Source organism: Cherax quadricarinatus, chromosome 38, assembly GCF_038502225.1.
Source record: "Cherax quadricarinatus isolate ZL_2023a chromosome 38, ASM3850222v1, whole genome shotgun sequence".
Lineage (NCBI taxonomy): Eukaryota > Metazoa > Arthropoda > Malacostraca > Decapoda > Parastacidae > Cherax > Cherax quadricarinatus.
In genome coordinates this window covers 21,755,328-21,775,573 of record NC_091329.1, presented here as the reverse complement: position 1 = coordinate 21,775,573, position 20,246 = coordinate 21,755,328, and the positions used below count along the sequence as shown (strand labels likewise).

At 41.9% G+C, this 20,246-nt stretch overlaps 1 protein-coding gene across 1 annotated transcript in view; it reads right to left on the bottom strand.

Moving 5' to 3' along the window:
• Positions 1-15,331, bottom strand: part of LOC128693048 (core histone macro-H2A.1) — a 119,321-nt gene extending 103,990 nt beyond the window's left edge. Inside the window, exon 1 of the mRNA XM_070092160.1 lies at positions 15,025-15,331. Within this exon, the coding sequence (XP_069948261.1) occupies positions 15,025-15,205 (181 nt within the window). The 5' untranslated portion in view covers positions 15,206-15,331. The remainder of the gene's footprint in view (positions 1-15,024) is intronic.
• Between the last annotated feature and the right edge of the window lie 4,915 nt (positions 15,332-20,246).

The following is a 20,246-nucleotide window of genomic DNA, read 5'->3' as shown; positions in this document are numbered from 1 at the left end:
ATAGCTAAGAATTTGGTCGACTGGAATAATGTAATTGGCCTAAAATGGGAGTCAAAATCAGCAATATTGCCGATTCGTAAATATCACTGACACATCAAAATTCGCGAGAGCATAATTTCGTCAATTTTCCATCAAATTTCATACTTTTTTGTTTTATTACCTTCAGAAAAAGATTCTCTACCATTTCATAAGAAAAAATAACAAATTTTTTTTTTGAAAATTCTTGGACCCTGGTGCACACTTTGAAATTTGGCCTCTGGACCCTGAAAGGGTTAAAAGAATGAAAGCACAGGTGTGCACTGTATTTATCTGGTTGTGAATGTGTCTTAGGACCTGCAGACAGCAAGTCATTGAATATATTCCTGTGTTAACTACCATGGTATAACAATTTCTGATAATGACACTTTTCTCCATTACTGAAAGCACTGAAATAAATCCAGACATGGACAGGTGTGCAAAAGTAAACGGGTATTGTGGTTGCAACTGTAATTAGTAGGAACAGTACCCACATATTTATGGGAAGCACTAAACCAATGTGGGTTATTCAACAAAATATAGAAAGATTAAGAGATAGAACAGGGAGACAAGTGTTGCTGAAATAAAGTCAAATAGACTAAGCAACATTAACCGAGTACCCTCAATCAATCATATTATTATTATTATTATTATAATCAAAAAGAAGCGCTAAGCCACAAGGGCTATACAGCGCTGCAGGGTAGGGAAGGAAGCAAGGGAATTGGATGGCAGAAGGGAGGGGGGATGATCAGCAGGTTACAGAAAACAGCGGGGCAGGGGATAGTACGGGGGTAGAGGGTAGCAAGAGATACAAGTAGAAAGGGCTGAAAGTATCAAAATTTGTGGAGTAAGTCAGTCGTTGTCAAAAAGTCAATGAGAGAGTCCGGATGAAAGGTGGGTCCATCAGCGAGAAGGGAAGGTAAAGAGAGAGCAGCGGGGCGAAGACGACGACAGAGGTAAATTCTGCGTGCTCGTTGATAAAGTGGGCAGTCCAACAGAATGTGGCTGACTGATAATGGAGCTTGGCAATTCTCACAGAGAGGAGCAAGACGCCTCTCCATGAGATATCCATGAGTAAGACGAGTATGGCCAATGCGAAGACGGGAGAGAGTAGTCTCCCAACCTCGACACTGGTGATAAGAAGACGGCCAGTAACCTATACTCGGTTTAATAGACTGAAGTTTGTTGCCGAGCATAGTAGACCAACGTTGTTGCCAACGGGTGTGAAGGTGGGAAGATATTACAGCAAAATAGTCCGTACATGGAATACCTCTATAAGAAACTGGTAGGTCATGTACTGCTGACCGCGCAGCAGTGTCTGCCTGTTCATTGCCCTGTACGTCAACATGACCAGGGACCCAACAAAAAACAATATCTTTATGCTTAGTAAAGATGCGGCGTAGCCAAAGTTGGATACGGAGGACTAAGGGGTGAGGTGTATCAAATTTTTGTATAGCCTGTAAAGCACTAAGGGAGTCTGAGACAACCACAAATGATGACACAGGCATAGATGCAATACGGATAAGTGCTGTAAGGATGGCATATAATTCAGCAGTAAAAATACTAGCTGAAGATAGTAAATGCCCTTGTACGACGCTGTCCGGAAACACTGCTGCGAATCCTACGCCGTCAGAAGACTTAGAGCCATCTGTGTACACAGCAATGGCATGAGAATGAGAGTGAAAGTGGTCAAGAAAAAGAGAGCGGGAAGCGACCGTAGACAGTTGGGCTTTCGAGCAAGGGAGGGAGAAAGAACAGACTCGAACAGCTGGAACTTCCCAGGGGGGTAGGGAAAAGTGTGATGCTACATGTACATAGAAAGGTGGTAGTTGAAGAGAAGACAAGAGCGAATGAAGGCGAAGAGAGAAGGGACGGAGTAAGCAGGGGCGGCGAACAAATAAAGAATGTCTACTAATATCAGTGACCATTCTATAAATGGAAGGATTGCGGAGATCATGAGAGCGTACATAGTAGCGCAGGCAATGGGCATCACGGCGATCGGATAAGGATGGAACGTTCGCTTCTGCATAGAGGCTTTCGACAGGGGAAGAGCGAAAAGCACCAAGGCATAAACGTAATCCTTGGTGATGAATGGGGTTAAGGCTAGAGAGAGTAGCAGGAGATGCCGCTGAATAGATCTGGTCACCATAATCAAGTTTCGATAAAATAAGGGTGGAATGTAGGTGAAGGAGGGTTCGACGATCAGCTCCCCACGAAAGATGAGCAAGGGTTTTAAGAAGGTTCAGCCGGCTGTGACAAGTTGCCTTCAGAGAGGTAATGTGAGGTTTCCAGGATAACCTACGATCAAAGAGGAGGCCCAGAAACTTGACTGTATCACGTTCAGGGATACGTGAGCCATAGAGGTACAAAGGATGATCAGAGATGACAGAGCGTCTAGTGAAAGTGATTTGGTGGGTTTTAGTGCTGGAAAATTTAAACCCATGTGTGGTGGCCCAATTGGAAACACGGTCGACTGCATGCTGGAGAGAAACTGTAAGGAGGTGACAGTCAGCGCCTGCACAGGCAATAGCGAAGTCATCAACATAGAGTGATGACCAAATATTTGATGGAAGACTAGAGGCCAAATCATTAATAGCAAGGAGAAAAAGTGTTGTGCTCAGAACACATCCCTGGGGGACACCTTCAGCTTGGATAAAGTCCGGGGAGAGCACATTATTAACCCGAACACGGAAATGCCTGTCAGTTAAAAAGTTCTTAAGGAAGGATGGTAGATTGCCTCGAAGGCCTAAGGAGTGGGCTTGGGCTAAAATATTATACCTCCAAGTTGTGTCATATGCCTTCTCAAGATCAAAAAATATGGCAATAACTGAGTGGTTATTCGCAAAGGCATTACGAACATACGTATCCAAGCGCAGTAAGGGGTCTATGGTAGAACGTCCCTTACGAAAGCCATATTGACGAGTGGAGAGACTGTTGTGTGTCTCTAAATACCACACTAAACGTCTATTTACTAGACGTTCCATTACTTTGCAAACTGCACTGGTAAGAGCAATGGGACGATAGTGGGAGGTTTCATGTCCCGTAGTGCCTGGTTTGCGGAAAGGGAGAACAATGGCGGATTTCCACAGCTGTGGAAGAACTCCTTGTGACTAAATAAGATTGTAAAGGCGTAATAGGACTGCAAGGGCTGACTGATGTAAATGTTGTAGCATACGAATATGAATGTCGTCGGGCCCAGCTGCCGATGATCGACAAGCTGAGAGTGTTGCCTCCAGTTCTTGAAGTGTAAAAGGCACATTATACTGTTCTTCTCTGAGAGAAGAAAAGTCCAAGGGTGCTAACTCTCTGGCAGACTTTGAGGAAAGAAATGAGGGGCATAGATGGAGTCCCTGAGAAATACGGACCAGATGATTGCCAATTTCATTGGCAACATCTAGTGGGTTTGCTATATCAACACCGGCAACCCGCAGAACAGGAGCCGGGTCAGGAGAATATTTACCACTCAGTTTTCGTACTTTTTTCCAGACTGCACTCATAGAGGAAGCAGAGGTGATGGTGGAGACATAATCTCGCCAGCAAGTGCGTTTAGCGTCACGGATGACACGGCGAGCGATCGCACGCTTCTGTTTAAAATCAAGGAGTCGCTCTGTGGTTCTATTGTACCGGTACCTGCCCCATGCAGCGCGTTTCAAACGTACTGCACGAGCACAAGCAGGAGACCACCAAGGCACGCATTTCTGAGAATGCCTGCTCGAAGTTTGGGGTATAGAATGAGAAGCTGCGGTGAAAACGGAGGATGAGAAGAGGTGTAAAAGCTCATCGATGGAGGACGAAGAAGGAACCTCTTTAAAAACAGTCAGGTGTGAGTAAAGGTTCCAATTTGCCCGATTAAATTGCCAGCGTGGGGTGCGAAGAGGTGGCGAATATGAAGGGGAAGTAAGAATGATTGGGAAATGATCACTGTCATGTAAGTCCGGGAGAACAGACCAAGTAAAGTCTAATGCGGCGGAGGAAGAGCAAACTGAGAGATCGATGCAAGAGAGAGTATGAGTCCGAGGATCAAAATGGGTGTGAGTACCTGTATTTAAAACATGGAGGGGGTGGGTGGCAAGAAAAGCCTCTAACTGAATTCCACGGGAATCACAGTGAGACCCTCCCCAGAGGAAATGGTGGGCATTAAAATCACCAAGTAACAGAATTGGTGGCGGTAATGACGAAACAAGGAAGGCAAAATCCGGAATAGATAATGCCCGAGAAGGAGAGAGATATAAAGAACAGAGCGTATACCACCTATGTAAGTGGATACGGGCTGCTGTGTAATGCAGCGAAGTATGAACAAATAGCTGATGGTACGGAATATCAGTGCGGAGAAGAAGGGCACTTTCATTAAAGGTCCCATCAGGAAAAGGATCTGAAGAATACAATAAATTATAGCCTGAGATGTGAGAAATAACAGCAGAGTGTAATTTTGGTTCCTGTAAGCAAACACCAACAGGGGCAAACTGGGAGAGTAACATCTGAAGCTCACCCCGATTACCCCTGAGGCCACGTATATTCCACTGTAAAAAGGCCATGAATGGCAATGATAAAGATACTTGAAATCCGCAGGTAAGGGTTCCTACGGACTAGGAGGGTTAGAAAAGTCCACATGCGGAGGCAGTGGAAAATGTTCAAGCAGCGAAGGAACGGTGCGCTGTGAAGAAAGGAGTTGCGCAGATGGAGCAGAGGAGAGAGAAAGAGCGGAAGGTGGATCAGTGTCCATTGATGGTTTGGTCTCTGCAATATATTCAGAGATTGCTTCAAGTGTTTCAGAATTCAGAGATGTCGTATGGGAGACAATATTGGGAATGGTAGGGGGAGGATGAGTAAAGATTGGAACTGTATTGGACTGTACCAAGGTAGGGGGGGGCGAAAGGGTGGAGGGAACTGGAGAAGCGTGGCAGGGGACAGAAGAGACAGGAACCTGGGAGGTGGCAGAAGAGGAAGAAACTTGGGAGGGAACAGGGGAGGAAGGTACATTACGAGGAGGAGGGTGAACCTCTGCACTTGTAACTGAGCCAGTGAGAGGGGAAGAACTAGGGACAGAGACAGGGAGGGTAAAATGAGGAGGTGGAAGATGGGTAGGAGGTGTTACCGGACCTTTTTTTGACTTTTGAGAAGTAGAGGGACGATTGGGAAGAGGTGTCGTACGAGGTCTCGTCGATACTGAGGCTTGTAAGAGAGAACTCGAAGAAGCGAGATTAGACTGAGGCGTTGAAGTAGGGACGTCTGAGCCGAGGACAGCAAAAGGATTAGATACAGGAGTGATTATGGGAGAGGTAACCACAGAGGTGGGTGTAGAAGATGGGATACCAGAAGTGGGGGGACGTTTTGAAACACGGGAATAAGAAACACGTGGGAGTCTCCCTTGGAGGCGGAGATGAGAAACTGCCATGGCATAAGGGAGACCTTCTGTCTCTTTGAGGTAACGGATTTCCCGCTCGTTTAAATAGACCTGACAACGGCGAGAGTACGAAGGGTGAGCCTCATGACAGTTAAGGCAAGAGGGAGATCGATTGCAAGACGTATTAGAATGGTCATCGGCACCACAGACTGGGCATTCGGCGATAGATCTGCAATATTTCGCTGGATGGCCAAATCGCCAGCAATTTCTACACTGTTGTGGTGTAGGGATCACCTTTCGAACTTGTAACCGATGTCCTGCTATATAAACTGAGGATGGGAGTTCTCGGCTGTCAAAAGTTAAACGAGCCACATTGCTAGGGTATCGTCTCCGCCCACGGGCAGGAAGAACGTAAGTGTCTACCTTGAGGATTGGGAGATCTTGGAGTTCCAGCTGTTCTAGAATGTCGGTGCCACATGTCTGGAAATTTTGTTGAACTATGGTATGGGGCAGAATAACGGTACCACTACAAGAATTGAGGGAATGATGTTTTTCAAGGGTGACAGGAACAGTATCTATATGGGAAAGACGAGAGAGCTCACGAGCCTGGGTAGCATTCTGTACGGTAATGATGCGCGTACCGCTCTTAAGAGCATGAAAAGAAATATCTTTACCAACATGGCGTAGGAGTGCCTTGCCAATACTATGGTCAGAAAGATAGGCAGTAGAGGAAGTTGGTCGTAAAGTGAAGAATTTAGTCCACTGTTCAGTCTGAAACTGAGCGTGGAAAGGTAGTGAAGGACGTGTCGATCTTTTCTGAGAAGAACGAGAAGGTGAAGGTGGAGAAGTATCATCAGCAGGTAATTGTCGTTGACGTTTAGGCGTGGGACCAGAGTTGGTCCGACGTGGAACGGGTCGGCGATTTGAAAATTGCCGCACCGTAGAGGGAGAGGCCGGAAGCATAGTCAGAGGAGAGCGAAGGTCTGATAAATCGAAGGAGTCAGTCGAGGCCTCAGTACCTGAAGCAGGTGAGGAAACAGCACCGGCAATAGGTACAGAGGCATGAGGAATGTCTGAAGAGTGGTCCAAAGACGAGGCGGGGTCAGAACGGGGTGCGGTATCAAGAAGGGGCCCGGGGGTACCAGGTTCATGGACTAGGGCTGCCATGGTTAGGTTACTTCTTTCTTTTTGTTTTTAAGAAAAAAAAAGAAAGAAGAAAAGAAAATAAAAATAAAAAAAAGAAAAAAAAAGGGGGGACCGGGGAGGGATAGTTCCTAGGAGGAATGAAAGGGCCAGAAATCTCCCTCCGCGCCCAAGAGGACTCGACACCGCTAGTAGCGCAGATGCAGCATGGAACCCGTGCCATACCCTACCCTTCATGCCAGTAAACCAGCAATCTGGGATAGCAACCTCACATCTGCCGAGCTACCTCGGTGGACAAAAGAGAGGGCGGCCGGATATCCGCCACAAAGCATACCTCCTTCAGCCACCACCCCCGGAATCCGAAAGGTGGCTTCCAGAGATACACCCGTCGCCCAAAAGACACCCAAAGCTACTCCGGGATACCGGAGAGGGATCGGGACATCCCTAGGCAATCCAGATTCCACGGCAAACTACGCCACCGCCAAGAAACCTCAACGGAATGGGATCGACCCCGGTGTCCTTTCCTCTACCTAGGAACTAGCGTGCCTGTGGGAGAAATCCCAAAGGACAAAAAGAGGAAGGGCAAAAGGGAGGAGTGGGGAGGAGGAGGAGGAAAGGAAAAAGGGGAGGATGGGGAGGATGGGATAGGGGAGGGGAGATTGGGGGGTAATTAGGTTCGGTCTGAGGAAGAAGACCGATAGGTCTAATTCCTCAGACCAAGAGCCTCTTCACCACGCCAAGGAGCCCCCCTTGAAGAGGCCAAATCAATCATAGAATCAATGTAGTAGTGAACAGGGCAAGATCCAGCATCAGCGAGGTCAAAAGCTCAGTGATCCAAGGTACTGTAGTGGCACTCCGCTGTTTCTCATTCTCATAATAGACATAGATAAAAACACCCGGCACACTTTTGTATCATCATATGCAGATGACACTCCACAAAAAAACTTCGGTTTTCGGAACTCTTCGAATTTCAGAATTTCGGATAAAGGGATGTGGACCTGTACTATAAAGGAGATAATATCTCATTATTATACTATCTCTTTTATAGGAGCTTAGCAACACAATTTGACAATTTGCTACATTTCTCCACTGAATATCCCTCTTAGTAATGAATGTATTTCCACTCAGAGAGGAATACTTTTTCCTATTGAAAGAAAACATTATGCTGATTAACTAGTTATTAGCCAAGAAAACCTCAAAAAAGCCAAACAATAAGACTTGTTATGGTTCCAGTCTTTGAATTATTATTATTATTCCAGTCTTTGAACTGTTATCACTGTCCTAGTCTTTGAATTCTTATTAATGTCCCGGCTTTAAATTCTCATTTCTGTCCCAGTTTTTAAATTCTTATTACTGTCCCAGTCTTTGAATAATTATTTCTGTACCAGTCTTTGAATAATTATTTCTGTACCAATCTTTGAATAATTACTATTACTGTCCCAGTCTTTGAATTCTCTCCCCTTAGATGTAACCAAAAACTCCACTGGCTATTAAATTATCACTGATTTTGTAATGCTACCTTGTTAATATAATACGTATACAGTGGACCCTCCGTTTTCGTCAATCTCCGTTATTGCTGATTTCAGTGTTAGCCGACTTTTTTCATAAATTTTTTGGTTCCATTTTCATCGATTACCTCCGTTTTCGTTGATCATACGGAACCTGTCCAGTGCCCAGCGTGCAGACAAAGCTGCCTCGCACACACATTCTCAGCCAGTGCAGCACTGTTTTTTGACGAGTGAACATATCCATTGTTTTTACCACTTGTTTATTGTGTGTGACTAAGTGACCATGGCCCCAAATAAAGCTCCTAGTGCCAGTGCTTTGATAAAGAAAGTGAGGATCACAATAGAACTGAAAAAAGAAATCAATTGTGCAATCAATTGTGGCATTGGGGAATTCCATGGGGTTGGATGTGAGTGGCAAGGATGTGGAAGAGTTGATGGATGACCACAATCAAGACCTAACCAATGATGAGCTGCAAGAGCTTCATCTGCAACAGCAACAGACCACACCACAGGAAACTGATGCAGAGGAGGAAGAGAGATGGAAGCAGGTGCCTTCAGAGATTAAGAAGATTTGTGCAATGTGGACTAGAGTGCAGTTATTTGTGGAGCAACATCACCCTGAGAAAGCTGTTGCAATCCGTGCTGGCGTCTTTTAGAATGACAGTACCACGTCCCATTTTAGGGAAATTTTAAAGATGCCAGAAACAGACCTATCTGGACAGATATTTTGAGAGACAGGGGTCTAGTGACTCTCAAGCTGGTCCTAGTGGCATTAAAAAACAAAGGAGGGAAGTGATGCTGGATAAGGACTTGGTACCTACAGCCCTTATGGAGGGGGATTCCCCTTCCAAAGAATAACCTCTCTTCCCTCTCCCCTCCTTCTTGTCTTTCTTCCAGCAACAACAGCCTTCAATAAAGCTAAGTGTCATGTGTAATGTTCATTCTCTTGTGCATGTAAATCTATCTTTAACCCGTAAACGGTCTAAACGTATATATACATTCTCTACCGTAGTGCCCCAAATTTTTTGAGAAAAAAGAATCATTGTTTTTTAATAGGAAAAAAGAGCATATGGTACCCAAGCATCCCCAGTTATCTTAATAAGGTGCACAGTGAGTGCACACCCCCATTCTCTCATGTCTAGGTGACTCAGGCTTATCGTGGCAATGTTGAATGTATGACAAATAAAACACATATGTACGTTTGGGGCACTAGCGGTAAAAATGTATACAGTGGACCCCCGACATTCGATAAATCCGACATTCGATGCATTTTAACACAAAAATTTCGCCTAGACATTCGATGGAAAACCTGACATTTGATACCTGGAGTTTACCTGGAGAGAGTTCCGGGGGTCAACGCCCCCGCGGCCCGGTCTGTGACCAGGCCTCCTGGTGGATCAGAGCCTGATCAACCAGGCTGTTGCTGCTGGCTGCACGCAAACCAACGTACGAGCCACAGCCCGGCTGATCAGGAACTGACTTTAGGTGCTTGTCCAGTGCCAGCTTGAAGACTGCCAGGGGTCTGTTGGTAATCCCCCTTATGTGTGCTGGGAGGCAGTTGAACAGTCTCGGGCCCCTGACACTTATTGTATGGTCTCTTAACGTGCTAGTGACACCCCTGCTTTTCATTGGGGGGAGGGTGCATCGTCTGCCAAGTCTTTTGCTTTCATAGTGAGTGATTTTTGTGTCCAAGTTCGGTACTAGTCCCTCTAGGATTTTCCAGGTGTATATAATCATGTATCTCTCCCTCCTGCGTTCCAGGGAATACAGGTTTAGGAACCTCAAGCGCTCCCAGTAATTGAGGTGTTTTATCTCCGTTATGCGCGCCGTGAAAGTTCTCTGTACATTTTCTAGGTTCGTATGAGACGTGTCCACGTGTGGCCTGAACTGCCCCGTGTGTGCCAGTGTTTACAAGCCAGCCAGTGTGCGCGCATCTAAGGATACATTCGGTACATTCCATATTATCCATATTATCACTGTTTTTGGTACTTGTTTCTGCAAAATAAGTAACCATGGGCCCCAAGAAAGCTTCTAGTGCCAACCCTTCAAGAAAAAAGGTGCTAATGACTATTGAAATGAAGAAAGAGATAATTGCAAAGTACGAAAGTGGAGTGCGTGTGTCGGAGTGCATGATGATTTGGTAAAGAAATTGCCTGCAACTAGTGGTGATGTGAGTGAATTTAAGGCCAGCAAAGGTTGGTTTGAAAGATTTAAGAATCGTAGTGGCATACACAGTGTGGTAAGGCATGGTGAGGCTGCCAGTTCAAGTCCTAATGGAAGGGGATTCCCATTCTAAACACTAACACCATCCACACTCTCCCCTCCTCCCATCCCATCACAATCATCACCAGATCTTCATTAAAGGTAAGTGTCAATTATTCTATTGTTATTAATCTATTGTTACTGTAATTATTCTATTGCATTAAACTTAATATTTCATGTGGTAAAATTTTTTTTCATACTTTTGGGTGTCTTGCACGGATTAATTTGATTTCCATTATTTCTTATGGGGAAAATTAATTCGACTTTCGATATTTTCGACATTCGATGAGCTCTCGGGAGTGGATTAATATCGAATGTCGGGGTTCCACTGTATATACGTTTGGACCGTTTCCAGGTTAAGGTAAAAAAATTTTATTTTTGTCGATACTTCTGGGTATCTGAAACGGATTAATTCCATTTACATTATTACTTATGGGGAAAACGGTTTTGGTTTTGGCCGATTTCAGTTTTGGCCGATTGCTCTGGATTAACAAGAAAACCGAGGGTCCACTGTATAGCATTTCAGAGCTATAAAGGAATTCAACAGAGTACCTGATCCTAAGAAAATGAAAAAAAAATACAGTACAGTACAGCAAATAGTTCATGAAACAAAATATCTTAAATTAGAACATACTGTACAGAGAGTCTTGTGGCTCATTTAGTAGCCGCCTTAGTTCGCATACTGAGGGACCAGGGTTCAGTTCCTGGCAGTGAAAACAGTGGACATGATTCCTCACACCTACTGTCTCTATTTCCCTAGATGTAAGTAGGTACTTGGGTGTTAGGCAAGTGGTGCGAGTTGCATCCTGAGAGAGAGGATTAAAAGACCCCAATGGAAATAAAACATAGTTCTCAATGATACTGATTTTATTGCATTATCCTGGGTTACTAATCCTCAGAGTCAATAATCCAATCAAAATCTTTCTCTCTTAAAATCTGCTTGTTTTCATCCTTTATTCATCCTCCTGTACTTCTTGTTTCTGTATTTTTTCTTCCTCTCCCCTATATTTATTATATGCCATAATCCCTTTCTTCAGACATGGCTGTTTTACCAAGTTTCACATAGCATTAACAGTGTCCTTAACGTCCTATATCCACGTCTGCAGAAAGTCATCAGTGAACTGAAGTCATTAGCCCTTTCAGGGTCAACAGGCCCTCTCCCAGACTTACTCTCAGGGTCGCCAAATTTTCAAAAAAAAAAAAAAAAAAAAAAAAAAAAAAAAAAAAAAACTTATGAAAATATAGAGAATCTTTTCCCGATCATAATGACACCAAAAGTATGAAATTTGATGAAAAACTTATGGAAATATGCTCTAGTGAAGTTAGCGGTCTCGACGATGTTTACGCATCAGCGATTTTGCCCACTTTGATCCCTATTTTCGGCCAATTACAGTGTACTAGTCGACAAAAATCATAACTATTTTGCTAGAACTCCATTTTTGCTACTGATTGAGTACAAGAAACCACCCATTTACCAATTTCAACTATCTAATACAGTGGTCAGAATTTAGTAATTTTGCCAATTTCACACAAATTTCAAAGGATGCCAATTTCCAAATAGGGTCCAGAATAAACAAGAAAGACATTCCTGGCACTAAAATAACATTTCCTCTGTTCATTAGTCATGTCCCCACGCCCCTTTTACATTCTTTTGCTTTCCACTTTGAATTTTTATTCTCACAAAAAATACAAGATTTACTGTTATGCAGACTACTGCATTAGTGTAGAAATGGTATAAATAATATCAGCGCACTTGTAAAAGAATATTAGACTCACCAGTTGACGTGTATTGGATGTGTAGCATGATTTGCTTACTTTCGAACTTAGGCAAAAATCAAAGATTTCTGCTACTTTGAGCTCAATTTCAAGGTACTTTTCATTGTAAAAACAATCAAAATCGTCTCAATTTCTGTAATATGTCTTCCATTCTATAAAATGAGACCAGGAAAACTAGAATACCATCAAAAATACCATACAAAAATACAGTGCAAAGTCGCTGTTTTAAACCAAAAACACTGTCAAAGTTTTTTTTTTCTCATTACGCACTGAGTGCTGCAGGATTTTTTTTATACTGCGCATGCTGACCACATAGACCCATTCTTTCATATGTAGGCCTACCAGCTTTCTCTCACTAGATTTGAGGGCACTATAATTTAGGCGTACTAGTACATCAAAAACCCTGGTGCATAAGCTGTAGTAGTACGTCAGAAACCCTGAAAGGGTTAGACTGTTTAGTATTGCAGCTTCCTAAACTAGCACCAGAAATTTTATTGAATTAAAATATTTTGTATTGCAACTTCATAGGCTAGGACCACTCACCCTTTGATAACTAAGCAATTATAACTTTTTTATTTTAAAATCTGAATTATCATTTATTTATTTTCTTTTAAGTTTGTATTAATACCATGTATTAAACTTGAAAAAAAAAATAATACTATGTAGATTATGATTTTCATGGTATGGATTATACCTGTGTGACCTTCAGTACTGCATGGTACTGGTGAGACAGAGGGTATAAGAAAAGAGGATTGGATTTATAATAATTTTTCAGTGTCAATTGAAAAAATCAAGAAAGACAATAAAAGGTGGTACTGTCAGAGACTAAGGCAGAGTATGTGTACCAAGGCAGAGGAGAGAATAAAAATGAAGACAGCAAACTCTTCGAGGATGAAGCACTCAATATAAAGATCTTGTACTGTCAGACAAGTCTGACAACACAGGAGTGTCACTTGGTGCCAATAGATAACCATGCATAGATGAAAAATACTGATCAGATAGATAATGAAAAGAAAAACTTTCATCATCATTCACTCCATCACTGTCTTGTCAGAGGCATGCTTACACTCCAGTTATAAAACTGAAACATTAACATCCCTTCTTCAGAGTGCAGACAGAATCTAATAATGATTTGAGAAAATAACACAATCTGTGTCATACACAAATAACCCACACATAGGAGAGTGAAACCCATGACGACGTTTCGGTGCAACTTAGACCATTAACTAGTGACTAGTTAATGGTCCAAGTTGGACAGAAATGTCTTAAGTTTCATTCTCCAGTGTGTGGGTTATTTGTGTACTGTTCCAGTCACAGTATTGTGCCTTTTTATTTTTTCTACTTGTGTCATTTTTTTATGCAATAAGGTGGGTTCCTGGTGAGCACCCAGGAATAATAATCTCAGCACCAGTTATATTCACAAAATGAGCATATCAAAAGCTTGTTTTTTTTATAAAACATGCTAGTTTACCCCTCAGTGGGAGCATTTACCTAACACCAGGGACTGTCTATGACAGTTCCTCAAATTTTACTCAAATAACCTAAGCTCGCAGCATCTCCCCTTCTCACAGCAACTCAACTGGGGTCACACTACTTACCCCAAAGAACCCAAAATATCAGAAAAAATACTCCTAAAAGCTTTGACAAACCCATAACCTAGGAAACAACAATAATGACAGCATGCAAAATAAAATGTATCTGAATAAAAACACACATCTTGCAATTAAAATTGATTTTTTAGTGAAAATTGAGTTCAGGTCCTGGTCAGAATTCGTACATTATATAATTACATAAAATACAAGCAACAACTGTTATTTCAGGTGCAAACTACTTTTAAAGAGATATTAGCAACAAAAAAAATATTAATTTTGGCATGAGTGGTAACTTGGGATCAATCAACGGTTAGTACTGAGCTGTGCGAGGCACATGACCAATCACAGCAGCATAAATAGACATTAAATGTAAACAAAAATGTATGCCATTCTCATATTTATCACTGGCAGAGTAAGGTTAATTTTCATTGTTATTTTAGGTTGAGTTACATTGAGTTCCCTAAGGTTAGGGTTACAATTCTTGACATTTCCACAAATAAATGTCCTTAGCTTAACCCACCTAATATTGGACATTGTAAGGAATAAATTACCATTCATCTCAGACCAAAAACTATAATTAGCTGAACAAGTCGTGCACTAAGTCCAGAAACTGAAGCTCAGCTGATTGACCATTATTATTATTATGTATAATACATTAAGCAAGTGTAGTTAAGCATTTTCAGCTATGTATGTAGTCAGGTAATATGTGGGTATGCACAGCAGGGCACATTCTTGATTCCTGAGGGCATGTCAAGGCCAAACTTGTAACTGCTTTAGAACTTTTGGAAAACAAAAGTTGAATGCAAATGCAAGATATTTAAGTATCATGCAGTAATATAGTTTATATTGACAATAATATTATAACTTATTGTTTCTTAGTTTAGGGGTTTTGTTAAGCTTTGGGCCCAATATTTTTGGTATTCAGGAAAATTTTGGTTCAACTAGTGTGACACCTGGAGAAGCAAGTGTTGTACATTTAATATGAGACCGACGTCACTGTTTTGGTTGGTGTTGCACACACTGACAGGTTGCTCTAGCTCGTGCAACACTTAACACTACACAACAAACTTGGATAATACTGTGGCAGCGCAACACACATTTTACCACAATTTTTAGTCAACAGAAACAGCCGCGTGTAACCACAAGGAAGACAACTATGAGCCTATTATTAAAGTTACTTCCTGTCACTTAAATAATCACGAATTAGAACCATTTGCAATCACTTGACACTTGAACACAACCACTAATATCGCCACTCGTAATCTAGTCAAGACACTTGCAACGACCATTGTTTATCATCTAAACTCCAAGTTCATGCTAAAATACAACATTATTGTGGCGAGGTGTGTGTGTAGAGGGTAGTGTAGAGAGTGTGAGAGAGGACCTGTGAGGTACTCTATGACAGCGGCGGCGTAGACAGGCGCCCCAACACCTATCCTAAGTTTTCGAGTGCCGGGGCCAGCCTTCATGTAGCGGTGCAGGCGACCCACAGGGAACAACACGTTGGCTCGCTGAGACTTGCTCACATTCTTCTGTCTCTTCTTGGCTATCCCGCGCGCTGACATTATTCTACACACTCTGCAACTCCTCAAAATTCGACAGAATGTAATCGATATTAGCTACTACTATGAGCGTCTCCGCTGCTTCAATAAACTCGTGTAGATTCGTGAGATAAATTGAACTGTGTTGAAGGATAGAGGTTCTAATGAGGGTGAGTGAGGCGGGAGAGCAACGCTAGGTAGCAGCAGATAGTGTTCCTGGTGACACTCTTCAACACTAAGCTCCAGGTTCAGGAGTTTATAACTAAGCAGACGCCTACCCTCCTGCTTCTAACATGGTGCGAGGCGCCACCTTCAAACTGCCTATCAGGTGCATAACACACAACAGGAAATTTTGGACATTTACTGAGAAGATCTTTCGTCCATCAGGGACGAAATGTAAATGTCATAAATTTGAAACTATGCGGTCTTTATATAATTCTCGGTATATTTTACTTTTGACAATCACTCAAATGTTGCAGTGCTCTTCCCACTACCCCAAACAAGTATTAACACGACTCGTCCAGTTGCAACACATATCATCATCCCAGCGCAGTCACTTCTAGTTTATATATAATATGACGTACAAGGAACTGGCCAAGACGCTTCTCACCAGTACATGAAAGTCAGCAGATTCACATGGTGCAACTTATGAAAAACAAATGATATATCTTGGGAATTTCATGTATTTGGTCTTTTTAAATCTCTTCTTGTTCATATAAGTGCACAGTTTGTCATGGGTGTCTCAGGTAAACAGTTCTTGTAAATATCATGAGTTAGGTTGCTGCTAGTAACTCAGCAGAAGCCACCTTCGACTCAACCCATGCTCAGTTCCGTCACAATGAACCTTACTAAGTGTCTAGAAGTAAATACACACAGATCTAAATGGATTGTGAAAACGTGCAATTGCATAAAGTTTTATAACCTGCATGAACTGTATCACTGTAGGCAACAAAAGCATTTCACCCCTCCGTGGAAGATGTGTTCATTTAATATCACATACCTGCAAGTCCCTCCCAAGAAGCTCATTGCTAGTAATCCCTTCCTTAAATCTCTTGTTAGAGCAACTGCTCAAGAAGAAATTTCTCACCTAGCTGGTAGTAATAAGTTATCACAAGTTATATACACTGATGGATTTAAACAGGAGTCTTCTGGCAGGGCTGCATCTGCTCTTGTTGCCACCTCCCTAGTTAAGAACCATAATAAACTTGTTGAGTTAGGCATAAGAATTAACAACTGGGCGTCTACACTGCAAACTGAATTGTTTGCCATCCTAATGGCGCTAAAGCTAACCTATGACACTGAGCTTGACTCTATCATTACTGACTCTATGTCATCACTGGAGTTTACCTGGAGAGAGTTCCGTGGGTCAACGCCCCCGCGGCCCAGTCTGTGACCAAGCTTCCTGGTGGATCAGAGCCTGATCAACCAGGCTGTTGCTGCTGGCTGCACTCAATCCAACATACGAGCCACAGCCCGGCTGGTCAGGTACCTACTTTAGGTGCTTGTCCAGTGCCTGCTTGAAGACAGCCAGGGGCCTATTGGTAATCCCCCTTATGTATGCTGGGAGGCAGTTGAACAGTCTTGGGCCCCTGACACTTATTGTATTGTCTCTTAACGTGCTAGTGACACCCCTGCTTCTCATTGGGGGGATGTTGCATCGTCTGCCAAGTCTTTTGCTTTCGTTGTGAGTGATTTTCGTGTCCAAGTTCGGTACTAGTCCCTCTAGGATTTTCCAGGTGTATATAATCATGTGTCTCTCCCGCATGCGTTCCAGGGAGTACAGGTTCAGGAACTCCAAGCGCTCCCAGTAATTGAGGTGTTTTATCTCCATTATGCGCGCCGTGAAGGTTCTCTGTACATTTTCTAGGTCAGCAATTTCACCTGCCTTGAAAGGTGCTGTTAGTGTGCAGCAATATTCCAGCCTAGATAGAACAAGTGACCTGAAGAGTGTCATCATGGGCTTGGCCTCCCTAGTTTTGAAGGTTCTCATTATCCATCCTGTCGTTTTTCTAGCAGATGCGATTGATGCAATGTTATGGACCTTGAAGGTGAAATCCTCCGACATGATCACTCCCAGGTCTTTGACGTTGGTTTTTCGCTCTATTTTGTGGAAGGAATTTTTGTACTCTGATGACTCACTGAATGCTCTTAACTCATATAATGACTCCAACAACATGCTCATTGGAGAAGTCAGATACAGATACTCAAAAATCAGGGACAAAGGAATTAATGTACAATTGCTATGGATCCCATCACACACTGGATTACTCCTTCATGATAAAGTTGATATGTTAGCCAAGAAGAGTACCCAGAAGGAGAATGTAGAATAACTTTGGTATATCTGTGTCTAGCATTAGGAATAATATTAGGAGAGAAGTAAATAATGAAAATAATTGTTATAGGAATGCAGTTAGAAGCCTGAGTAGATCTATAACCCACTATGATAACATGAACATAGATAAGTATGTTTATGGAGCAACTTGCAATGTGAACAGACTGACTGATGTTGTAGTGGCCAGGCTTAGGCTTGGTTACAAGTACTTCTGGCAGTTTGGGAGACACACAGATGATGATCAAACTAAATGTAAATTATGTAATCAGGCATATGGTCACTGTCTTGAACACTATGTGCTTAATTGTCCACTTATTGAGGAATACAGAGACAGACAGTATAATAACATATGTGACATATCAAGATATCTTATTAATGAAAATAAGATACCAGATATACTTAGCAAATTTCCTAAATTTGCTTGTAACAGATAAGTGAACTATAGATATGTAGATATAAATCCGTATGTATTCCTGTTAACCCTTTTGGGGCCTAGTTCTTAGGCCTTTTGTGTATCCACATGCTCTTGCGCTACCGTCCACAGGATGGATATGGGGTGCATAATAAACTTCGGTGGCAAAATCTAAAAAAAAAAATCTTAGCAAATAGTAATTTTATTCAGGTATACACAAATACAGTTACGTAGATTATCATACATAGCAGCTTATGTGTAAAGAACCTAGGATAATCCAAAAAAGTCAGAGAGACTTTTTTCCATTCCATCTTACATCTTTTGTCCCTATTCATTTAGCAGTAAATAGGTACCTATTTGTCAGGAAACAGGACAAGTGTTTTCTGACGTGGGTCCTAGTCATTAGATGACCCAGAGCTGGAGTTTTTTTTCATCTGACCGAGGACTTCCGCTGGTTTATCGGTCCACCTCTTTAAAAATCATGTTTATGAGACAACCAAAGTATGGTACCATCCTAGAGGTAGCAGCATACCTAATATAAGACAGGGTTTGAAATGAGCTAAGGTAGGATGCCAAATCTTTTGTTAGCATGAAAATGCAATCTTACTTGATGTAAAATATATGTATAACAAAAACAAGAATCGTAAAAATTTCTCACGCCCAACTTTTCCATTAAATTTCACTCATAACTCGAGATATCACTCCTCATCAAATTAGATTAAATTTTTCAACACTTGCATACGGTAGGGAGGATCAGATTCTTCGAACGACTGGCATGTTTACTTACTATTGCTAAAGTTCTCGCTTCACACGGCGAGGTCAGCGTTTGATTCTCAGCGAGGGTAGAAACATTGGGCGTGTTTCTTTGCACCGGTTGTCTATGTTCACCTATCAGTAAAATGGGTACCTGGGTGTTAATCGACTGGTGTGGGTCGCATCCTGGGACAAAACTGAAATAATTTGCCCGAAATGCTCTGCATAACAAGCGGCTTTCTATATAGTACTGTAGTATGTTATTGACGTCAGCTAGGACTGTATACCTTGTACATGTACTTGTAGAAATAAAGATATTTTCGTTATTATTATTATTATTATTATTATTATTATTATTATTATTATTATTATTATTATTATTATTATTATTATTATTATTATTATTATTATAGGTGCAGATCCGGTCATTTCATATGTAAAGTAGAGTGAAAATTTTATTCCCATTAAATCATGTTACATCATAGGATCAGGTTAGTTCCCATTAAGTTTCCTTGGCACGCAGGTAAATTTGTTGATGTAGTAAAATAGAAATAAAAACTGGAAACGTTGGAATCTGTGCCATAATTGGAAAATTACTCATTTAATAGACTTCAACCTAAGGTACCTAAAATGGAGGACTGTAGCAAATAATATCTAGGTAGAGATAACCCCAGGAGGCAGCTCAGATGATAATTCGCACACACACGAACTCTTAAATCTCTTCACCAAATTCACCTTAAACCAGCAAATAACAGAGCCTACAAGACTGGAGAATATACTGGACCTCATCTTCGCTAACAATGATGATCTAATACGAAATATTATCACATCAAAAGTAGAGGTTCAGACAGGTATGCGCAGGGTCCCAGACAACAAAATGTCATCATTCACGAGGAAGCCTTCACCAAATTCAACCTCAATAACAAATACATACGGTGGGACCAAGTCAACCAGGTCCTAAATGAAATAAGCTGGGAAGATATCCTAAACAACATGGATCCAAACCTATGTCTAGAAAAAATTAACTGTGTGGCACTCGAGGTATGCTTAAGTCATATTCCTTTAAAGAAAAGGAAGAGAAGATGTAAACTAGAAAGAGAGAGACGCTCCTTATACAGGTGAAGGCGAAGAATAATAGAGCGGCTAAAAGAGGCCAATATATCTTTAATACGAAGGGAGGCACTGGTCAGAGGAATAGCAAACACCGAACTTAAGCTAAAAGAATCGTACAGGAGACAAGAAACGTGGGACGAAGTAAAGGCCATAAATGAAATTGAAAGAAACCCAAAATATTTCTTTTCTTATGCCAAATCTAAGTCGAGAACAACATCCAGCATTGAGCTCCTACTTAGACGGGATGGGTCCTACACAGATGACAACAAGGAAATGAGTGAGTCATTCAAGTCCCAGTATGACTCAGTTTTTAGCGAGCCACTAACCAGACTAAGAGTGGAAGACCTAAATTATTTTTTTATGAACGAGACTCAGGATTTGGTAGATTCAAACCTATCTGATATTATCCTAACATCACAAGACTTCGGAAAGGCGATAAATTACATGCCCATGCG